A 10,951-nucleotide genomic window follows, 5' to 3' on the forward strand; every position below is an offset into this window, starting at 1 on the left:
GAAAGAACCCCGGAGGGTGTGACCTGTTTGAATTCAGCTTATCTGACACACCAGCAGCAGTTTAGCAAACAGCACAAAATATTTACAGTCAGTTACTAGCAGAGCGTAAAGTACCTACAATTAAACCTGCAGAGGTTAAAGGCCACCTAATATTTTACATTTCCTGGCTTAAGAGATTTTCTGTGTTACAATATTTGTTTCTTGCAGGCACAAAACAAATGACAGCTCAATCTGCAGCCTTTGTAAGAGCGGGTCCTAACTCAGAGGTGGACACAGTCATCATTTATTGAAATAGCGCCAGCAAATCCCGCAGCGCTTTACAATTGGGGACAAACATAGTAAAAGACAATACTGGGTAATGCAGACAGAGGTGGCAAGATTACAATCTATGGGCAATAATGTATTAATGAATAGTCTGTATGAACATTTAGGTGTCAGGGAAGGAGAGACATATTATCCCAAAATATAACAGACAGCTGAAAACTTGAAGGTGGCCTGGTTACCTGGCTAATAGGACCTTGATTTAATACAGTGGTGGGAAACAGGCCGCCCTCCACACAGTCACCTGCAGCTCCTTCCCGTTTTATCATCCAATTTCAATCTTATTACATGTAACACTTTAAAATACCTGCTGATATGTTATTATAGATCGGTGTCTCTTTCTTTGAATAAATGCATTGTTTTAACTTATTATGGAGATTAAGGGTAATGCGCGGCCCCTGTGAAGGTTATAGGGTTGCACCATGCGGCCTCCAAAGGTTCCCCGTTACTAATTTAATACCTAATAGTCACATAGATGAAACATTAATATTGTCAATACACAGAAGAACATGACACAACATAAAGTCCGTATATTTGTGCCGCAGGCTCTCTACATGGTTTAGGAAACGCACACACCAGGCATTAGGCAAAACTTCAAAGTCTCCAGTAATATTTTAATCTAAAATCTTCCATAAGAGAAATTAAATTGACAACACACTGACTTTTGCAGGTCTAGGATGTGCCATCTTTTTATGATGTCCTGCATATAATATTATAGGGAACAGAAAGAGAACAGACAGAACATAAGGTGGAGGATATCCTTGTTTCTAAGTCTATCACAAATATAGAAACTTCAACTTGGAACCCTAAAATATATACATCACACAGGGGAAACTACCCCTGTCCTCTTTACATTTCCCACAAATAGCACATGCCAGGGTTCACCTGATGCCGTCTTTCAGGAGTAAAATATATCCAGAAAGAGAACGTTAAGTTGTCTGGGCCGATCGGCTAGATTACTGCCAGATCTGGCAGTACAGGTCACCAATAGCGCAGTCAAACGGTGGCAGCATACAGCAGGCGGACTGGATCACAGATGTTAGACTAAGTTGTAGCCTGGTGACCAGACTACTGGATGCTGACCGTGAATGACAGCAAGCATATAACATACTCTGCTGCTACATTGTGTAAGAATGTATAATATTTGAATAAACTAAGTGCGAGGGCATAAACCAGTACCCGGGGAACCTGTGACCAGGCAGACATCTTCCCACTGTCCTCTATTAGTCTCTGCTCCCCGCCTTCTCCTGTATTCTCAAGCCTAGTGGTTGAATGATTACCGCAACTTATTGTTGTACATGATGGTTACACTTTGAACACAAAACATAATTCACACGATCATAAAACTTTTATGATGACACATAACAGAGTAGGAGCGCTGTATACACTCATTTCTAAATATAAATGTCCAGTAAGACAGGTGCATATTTCATTCAGCAGAAAAACCTTGTATTAGACAACCAGAAAAGAAAAATCCCACCTGATCAAGGACATTATTGAATAATGGCATGGGGTTACCAACCCATACATTAATTAACAAACCTTCACTCGGAAATGGGATACCCTAAATTTAGCCAACAAGCATTTTGCTTTCATAAGCAATATTTCAGTATAGTTTACCCTTAGGTTTCATACACAGAGGCTATAAACAGCACTGCAAGTAGGCTTTATTTAACCCAACAAAGAGTGAGGACAATACACACGAGCCATCAGAGTGAACACTGGACAGAACAAGGATGCAAGACAACAGGACATGAAGCAACCATGCCTGTCTAATGTTTACTCCAATGCCAGCTGAACAGCATTCAGGTAGTGGTGACCTCAGACCGCAGCCAGAGCGCTATGGGTGCAGGGAAAGCCTTACAGTGGATCTGTTGCTGTGGTAACATTAATTTATTTAGATGAACATGAGAAACGATCTCACGTTACCAAGAGAACCTTCCTTTTTTTTTTCTTTGTTCCAACCATTGTCTTTGCAGCCTTGACACAAGCAGATATTCCTTAAGGAGACAAACTCAGCATCATTCCAGTTGTTTAAAAAGAAATATGGCTCCTACTAATCCACTTTTGGGGACACAAAGGGTAATCCCTAAAACTCATCTTGGATTTTTAGCACACAGTGAGGTGGATAAGTACCAACGTGATATTTGATACAATAGAATGTGGGTTTATGTGGTCATACTAGGTTCATTTTTAAAACAAACGGTTTTAAAGCTGTGCTGAATTACAACTCCCAGCATTATCTGTCAGCCGTGGATTTACCACATTAGCCGTTTGTGGCAACTTCATAAATCAGCGTTTATATTTTCTGCTATGCTAAATGATAGAATCCAGGTACATGCACTAGTTAGAGCAGATTGGGCCACAGGTTGCATTGACGTCCCAGCAGCTGGCTCTGTACACCTAGGGCACAGACAAGGAAAGGTGCTCCCCATAAATACACCTTTATGAGATGTCTGCTTGCTATGGGCAACACTACTCTTTTCTTAGGGCCAGATTTCCAAAAAAGGTCCCTAATGTTTTTTTACCGACAACTCTTATCTGAGCTCAGATATAAAAGCAGTCAGTGCCTTCAGAGCATTGCCCAATGACGTCACAACCTGGCTCACCTTACAGCCTTTATTCACTCTCTCTCGGGTGGTAACATGTACCTTGATTTGCACAAATAAATCTACAATGTTCTTGAAGGACATGGGCTTGTGGAGGAGCAAATGGTGATATGGTGATACAGGGGTTGACATTCCTGCCTCACAGCACTGGGGTCATGGGTTCAATTCTGACCAGGGCCCTATCTGTGTGGCATTTGTATGTTCTCCCCATGTTTGCATGTTTTTCCTCCCACATTCCAAAAACAAACCGATAAGTCAGTGGATTCCAAACTTTTTCAGTTCAAGGCACCCTTAGGGTCTCCAAATTTTTTTCAAGGCACTCCTAAGCCAAAATAATTACCAAGTAGTCCCCCGCCTTGCTTAACACTGGCCCTGGCACCCCTATGAGATCTCCAAGGGACCCCAGGCCCACAGTTTGGAAAGCTCTACATTAAGTCAATTGGTTACTGACAAAAGTAACCGTAGCGTGTGTTCACGTGACAGAGAATTTAGACTTGAAGCTTATGAAGGTGATTGATGAAATATTCCCTGTGTAATATGTATGTGCTATATAAATGAAGGATATTAAGTAATAAATGTAAACTGGCTGATGGGAGGAGCAGGGCTGACTGAGGACGTTTCTTACAGTGTGGACCCTAGTTTTGAGTAGGAGAAAAAAAAACGAGATTCATTTTGTGGAGCTGGGTTATTGAAATGAGATTTAGGGGTGGTCCTCGCTGTGCAAAGCAGTGTACAATTTCTCATCAGCTCTGAGCTGGGAGAGATCGGGTCACCTCCTATTATTTTAATGAGATGCATTTTGCGCCTTACAGATTAATGGAGGATTGTACCTCACCCAATGTAAATCAGACAAATGTGACACCTGACATAAAGGAGGTTCTCTCATAATTACTTTAAGCCATAAATGAGACTAAAATGAGAAGTATTTAAGATAATAGGGAAACATTCCCACCCCTCTGCACACTTATAGTTTGGTATCTCCTTAAAGCAGGTGCTTTGTGGCATATTGATAGGAGCTAAGCATAACATCTAGATGTACGGATGTAAAGCCAAGACAATTTGAAGCTGAGCAATAGTGTTCCTCGTAATTACATCTGCTACTGGGTATTATTACACGAGAGCAGGCCTAGGCAACCTACGACTGGTCCAGCTGCTGTACTAGCCTCAGTATGCACAACAGCACGTTGTCTACCACAACATTAAAGTCTTCTTTCCCTTTAAGGAAAGGTATTGAAATAAATGAGAGAAACCATTTATAGTCTATGTTCAGTAACTACAGATCTGTTAAATTCCAAAAGGACAGGCAAGACCAGGAATAATTAACAGACGTCTATTAGCTATTCTATTATGATAATATAAGCGATTGCTGGTCATCCTGAACTTTGCTCAGTGCTGTCTGTACAAGACTATTCTCACGCTGGTTCCACTTCCCCTGTATAGGCCATGTTACTGTCTATGTCAGCATGAGAACTCCAGAGATACAATGAGGAGAGGCTAAGTGCTACAGCAATTCCCATTAATAAATGAGGAAGATATAAGATAGGAAACAGTACATTGAAATGGACGATAAACCACTTTTACTGCCCATTATAGAACATAAATGTGTATGACCGACATCTAATATTTCCATGTATTTTCTACAACAAACTTACATTTCTTCTCCTTTCTTTATTAGCTTTCCTGCCCTCCAATAGTTTTCCATTCTCTTGTCTAACTTGCTGCATACATAAAATACTGCACAGCAGGACTTCTATGGTTCACCTGCTTGCTAATGTCCATTTATATCAACTAACTTATTTTTACATTCCCTCGTGTCATCAACAGAGAACGGAAGGAAGCTACATATACACATTACAGTGGTCAGTGCACCAGCAGCGGAGTCAGTCGTTTTGTGGGCTGAACCAATATTCTACATACCAATTCACAGGGAACTAGTTAGTTTGCAAGTTCCTCGTGAATTAATAGGCTGAGTTTTCATTAAAAACGGTTTAGGTCACAAAATGGCTGCCTCCGTCATGTATGGGCAACAGGTGTACTTTAAACAGAGGCTCGGAAACATGACACTATTTCAGAAGCCACAAGCATTCTATGTAGGCTAACGAAACACTATCTAAAATTCTAAAGATGGGACTATTAGTCATGGCTGTGCCCAACATGTGGGCTAGTAAGGAATCAAATAAAGTATGAAACAAAAACAGCAGCGTTCCTGGCTGAAATATTAGCAAATTAAAGCTAGCTGTTTAAACCCATTTACTTAGAATTATTCCCAGAATCCTTTGTGGACAATCGTTTCCAATACCTACCTCCACATATGTATTAGGCATTGTTGTATGTATCACACTGATCATCTGACAAAGGAAAAGGAAAAAAAAACCCATTACCAACACTATCTGCAGCATGCAGCTAGAGATCCACAGCGCCTGTTACAAGGGGATGGAGGCGCTGCGTTGTCAAGAACGTTGGTGGTGGCCCAGTCTCTTGACAGGAGAGGTTGTTTTTTTTTAAATGGCCATCTTGCCTACTTATCCTCTTGGCATCCCCCTGCTAGTGTTCACTAAGCCAATGTTAGATTAGCAATATAACGCCATACTCCTTTTTGGATGGAAGTGTCACTTAAAAGCATTAAGAAGAATACATTTACATTGCAGAACAAAAAATGTAATGAGACGACCAAGTGTCACCAATTACCTATTGGCAGAGTCGTAACAATTTTTTTCGCTCCTGTGGCAAGAAGGAAAACTGCCGCCCCCTAGCCCTCAATTTTAATCAAATGAACCTAAAATCTCATAATCCTGTGCCCACTTCAGCTTAGCGCCTGGGGCAGTTGCCCCTCTCGTGCTTAAAGTCTCTTACCCACCTCTTATTATGAAGTATCAGTGCCACTAGACCTAGCAGACAAAAGTCTGTATGGACTTCTGGCATCAACAGGTACGAATGGTTTGTTTTATCTGGCAATCATCTTAGCTGTGAAGAGTGCACAGCGGTACATCTAAAAACAGGTTTCTTAACCACTTTGCACTATGTACCTCATTAGGATGGAAATTAATTCCAAGTACCCCCTATTAGCTTAAACCAGTATCAAGCAATCACGTGTATATGCTTAAAAAAAAAAAACCTGATTTGATTTGTCCGTTTTATTATTTATTAATACTTTCAACTGTTATTTTATTGTAAACCACAATTTATAGCCCCTGAAACAGAAGATATCAAACCTCATGTTTTACATACAGAAGTAAACAGGCCCAGTATATTGAAGAAGCACTAAAAGATCAGGTTTTATTACAATACTTTCAAATTTCATTACGGGAAATACTCCAGCCTTATAGAACAGCAAAATATAGTAAAACGCAGACCTGTCACCTACAAACTCAGTAAGCAGCCATTGTGAAGGCTGAACCAACACTGAGCCAATCAATTCACTGGAAACTAAATGAAGTTATACCTGTTCTACACTCTCCTAGGTCCATGTACTTAAAGTGGTTATAGACATAACAACGCATACGTACACACCCGTTCTAGACACACAACGTACCTCTAAAAAACAAACAAAAAAAAACCAAAAAAAAACAACCACCAAACTTACATGCAGATGAGTTTTTCTAACACATACAAATGTTTAAGCAGGACTAGCCAAAACACACACAAAATATATATATATATATATATATATATATATATATATATATATATATATATAGTAGTCAGACACCAATATGCAAAAAAAACGTTACAAATTGAATGTTTCTATACGAGAAGCTAGACTAGTTACTAGTATATTAAAAAGGACAATTGACACATCAATCGATTGCTTTATGGATTTCATAATTTCATAGGTATGTGAAATCGTGCAGGCCTGGCAAAATGTCAAAGTAAATGGTTTGTGTGGCAAACACAACCACAAATCTTATAGTATAGATATTTTTAATTATTTCATGGTATTTTTAATACCATTCCCCCCCCCCCCCACAGCTGCTCAAGTACAAAAAGTAAAACAGAAATAAAATTGGGTAACTATCAAAAGGCAGTAAACAAAAACCATGCACCACACACATATGTCAGAGGTATCCAAAAGAATAACATTTGACATCATGTTCTCCACATCTAATGTGCATTATATTACGCCAACATATCTGTAATTATATATATATATATATATATATATATATATATATATATAAAAGCAAGTTGTCACTTTGGACTATGCCATATGCCATCACATGACACTCTCTCTCTCTGTCTCACTCCATCTCCTTGGAGACATCTCTGGGGTAACCCAACTCCTGAGCTGCCCCTGTCACTACCAGAAGGAGCGTAGTTCGGTGACGTCACTCATTGAGCAGCCGGGAGGAAACTACGGAAAGTGCGTAAAGTCATTCCGTGAATATGGATCCCTGATAAGCGCTCAGAGAGGGCTCCCGGCTGAGACAACTTACCGGCCTACGAAGTTCTCGAGCACGGAACTCTTGCCGGCGCTCTGTCCTCCCACCACTGCTATCTGCGGTAGGTCGAGGTTACAGGACTGGCCTATGGAGCTGAACGCATCCTGGAGCTTGTTGACGAGGGGAATGAGGTCCTCCATCCCCCGGTTCCCCATGGTGGCTCACGGTCTCCGAAGCTCTCCGTTACCGCTCGGCTTCCTCTACCATCCACTCAGCCCAACGGCCGCCACCCGGCATTCCCTATTTGTCTCCGTTTATGTCAGTCAACAGATTCTGGGATGTGATTGGTGGCTGCTTCCAACTCGTCATCGTCAAGGAAGGGCGGAGAAGCCGGGAGGCGGTGCTTTGTAGAAAGGGCAGTCTCATTAGCTTTGATTGCTTAGTAATATGAAGTCCGTCAGGGGCGAATAAAACTGATTGGCTCCTCTCTGCTGTCACTCAAGTCACGTGATTCTCCAGTCCTGAAAATGTCTCAGACACCCGGAAGTTGGAATTAAATATAACTATCTGTTGTGAAATTAAAGTCCTGGCTGGCAGGGCATGATGGGACTTGTTGTTCTACAACAGCTGCACAGCCACAGACAGGTGTGGATGCTTCTGAAACTGTAGCACAAGCCTTCCCAGCTTCCCCAGAGTTAGCTTGTGACACACCTGTCACTTGCTTCCCTTTTCTAAGCTATATAACGATATAATAATTCTCATTTGTTCTACTTCTAACATTTTCACACCTGCCATGCATGGTGAACTCAATTTAATTTAAAAAAAAATGCCAATTTTGTTTTTGTTTTTGTAATTTAGTAAGTAAAATGTTGCATAAAACAAAATGCAAAAGCTTTCCAGCTTTATACAAAATTTAGGATTTGTCTCTTCGTGCACCTTTTATTATTGTGTTTTGTATAGCATGTATGATTTTAGATGTTGGAATAATTCTTATAGATATGGAGGTCTACTCATCAATGGGCAAAAAAGCCCCAAATTAAACATTTTTAAAAGCATGATTATATAAACATCAATACATTTCTGTCATAATTATCGGACCATTAGACCTGAACACACAAGTTGCCTTATATCAGAGCAGTAACTTATAATCCTATCGCCTGGTGCGAGAAAGACAAATGCCGCCCCCTAGCCCTCAATTTTAACCTCAATGAGTAACATGCAGTTATTAATATTCTGTAAAATACATTATTTAACAGTTAGCTGCTGGATAACACGATCTCATTGACAATAAAGCTCCCCTGTATGGGCTGTTAGCTGAGTAATATCAACATACCAGGCTAGCATTGAGATATCAGAAGAATGCTTAGCTAAGTGCAATACAGCCCATTGACAGTTCATCTCCCGGCACTGTCAGCACAAAAAGATGCTTGAGATTGATCTATTAATAACATTGGCACAGAGTCCTATTTTTACCAGCCAGGCTGGTAAAACAGTGGCCAGGTGACATCCTTATTCCCGATCTACTGCTGCTGTTTTTCTTCTCTAATAAATATTTCCAAAGATTTGTTGTTAGCACACGTTTTATTATCTACATACACAGGAGGCAGATAAGTGTTATTTTGCATTAAATTAGACTCAGTACTATTTAAGGTACCCCTGCCAAGGAGTCCTGGTGACATATAATAGCAGCCATGTAGTTAGTAAATATATCACTGTAGGACTGCATGACAGGGGACAATGCCTCACTCCCTGCCTTCCCCCTCTAGCCTATAGATGAGAAGAGGTGCCAGCAATGGGATGGCTATGAGACATTTAGAGGATATTTTAGGAAGGGGACATTTAAATAAAATATTTTCAATTTAGGTTCATTCTGGCCCTTTAATTGTACTCCATCCAGTCAAAGTTTCCTAAAGCCTATAGTTACGCTCAATTGGCTGAAGTTTACTAAAGGAAAAACAGTACTTTAGCGCTGCAAAAAATGACAGCACTCAAAGCTGCACTACTACCTATTCAATACATTTTGTTAATTTGCCCCTTCCACTAGCTGAAGCACTCTAGGCTGCTGAATGCAACCATTTTCCCAGGGCTATTGGGAGCAGGTGTATACTGTACACTGCAGGGTATAATAATCTGATTATTTTGAACGTAGAACATATATTTGGCAGTTGTATGTTGGTGATTGTTAGGCATCTTGCTATGTTGTATGCTGGTTATTGTTAGGTATAGTGCTATGTACTATGCTGGTCATTGTTAGGTATAGTTCTATGTTAGTATGCTGGTCATTGTTAGGTATAGTGCTATGTACGTATGCTGGTCATTGTTAGGTATAGTGCTATGTACTATGCTGGTCATTGTTAGGTATAGTTCTATGTTAGTATGCTGGTCATTGTTAGGTATAGTGCTATGTACGTATACTGGTCATTGTTAAGCACAGTGCTATGTTGTATGCTGGTCATTGTTAGGTATAGTGCTATGTTAGTATGCTGGTCATTGTTAGGTATAGAGCTATGTTAGTATGCTGGTCATTGTTAGGTATAGTGCTATGTACGTATGCTGGTCATTGTTAGGTATAGAGCTATGTACGTATGCTGGTCATTATTAGGTATAGTGCTATGTTAGTATGCTGGTCATTGTTAGGTATTGTGCTATGTTAGTATGCTGGTCATTGTTAGGTATAGAGCTATGTACGTATGCTGGTCATTGTTAGGTATAGTGCTATGTACGTATACTGGTCATTGTTAGTTATAGTGCTATGTAAGTATGCTGGTCATAGTTAGTTATAGTGCTATGTAAGTATGCTTTGCAATGTTCAAACTGATATTCAAGTTGGAAAATAAAGGCACCTCCTATTTTTCATAAACTTACCCCTGTCATTTTTCAATATGGTTGGTTAGCCAGTATTAACTCATTACTGTGAGGTCCTTGTCCCCTTCAATTACCTTTCTTACTGAGGTTGCCAGTCTAGGAACTCTTTTGAGTTCTCCTATATCCTTCTTTGAGTGGCGTACCCAAAACAGTTCCCCTTCTTCAAGATGTGGTCTAACTAGTGAGTGATAAATTGTTTGCAACAAATGTATTGGGAGATTTAGGTTGTATATAGAGGTGTAATGACTCATGGACATAGCAAAGACATATATAACAACCAAGAATCATGACAAGAAAACAGTCAGACAGGCTCAGAAAACTGGAGCTGGCAGTAATTCAGCATAAGGTCAAAACCAAAACTGATAGTCAGCTAGGCAAGGATCTATATCAGGGGGTAAATTTATCAAGCTGGGGGCAGTGGCGCACGCAGGGGGGGGTTTCTGGTTCTCCAGAAACCCCTCCCCTCCGCGAACCAACGGTACTGTACAGCAGCTGCGGCGCTGTCAAAGAAGCGTCCGCGGCAGTGCTGTATTTTAGTATAATACAGCACTGCCGCAGATGCTGCTTGACAGCGCCGCAGCTGCTGTAGAATTCAGAGTCACCGAAATGGAGCTGCTGCGCATGTGCATGCACAGCAGCTCCCTCTCGCAATATTTTTTTTTTACCCAGGGGGGCGGAAACCCCCCTTCTAAATCCTGCGTTCGCCCCTGGGGGGTTTGAAAAAGTGGAGATGTAGCCTATACCAACCAATCAGATTCTAGCTGTCATTTATTTAGT

The 10,951-nt window shown here is 40.6% G+C and overlaps 1 protein-coding gene across 3 annotated transcripts in view; it reads right to left on the bottom strand.

Moving 5' to 3' along the window:
* The window catches only part of DNM2 (dynamin 2), a 60,787-nt gene extending 53,158 nt beyond the window's left edge, over window positions 1–7,629 (bottom strand). For 2 of the 3 annotated variants that reach the window (XM_075206791.1, XM_075206790.1), the window contains exon 1: window positions 7,364–7,628. In XM_075206791.1, the coding sequence (XP_075062892.1) occupies window positions 7,364–7,524 (161 nt within the window). In that variant the 5' untranslated portion in view covers window positions 7,525–7,628. Of the gene's footprint in view, window positions 1–7,363 lie in introns of all 3 variants that reach the window. The other variant, XM_075206789.1, reaches the window with a different exon arrangement.
* Between the last annotated feature and the right edge of the window lie 3,322 nt (window positions 7,630–10,951).

Source organism: Mixophyes fleayi, chromosome 4 (genome assembly GCF_038048845.1).
Source record: "Mixophyes fleayi isolate aMixFle1 chromosome 4, aMixFle1.hap1, whole genome shotgun sequence".
NCBI classification, from domain to species: domain Eukaryota; kingdom Metazoa; phylum Chordata; class Amphibia; order Anura; family Limnodynastidae; genus Mixophyes; species Mixophyes fleayi.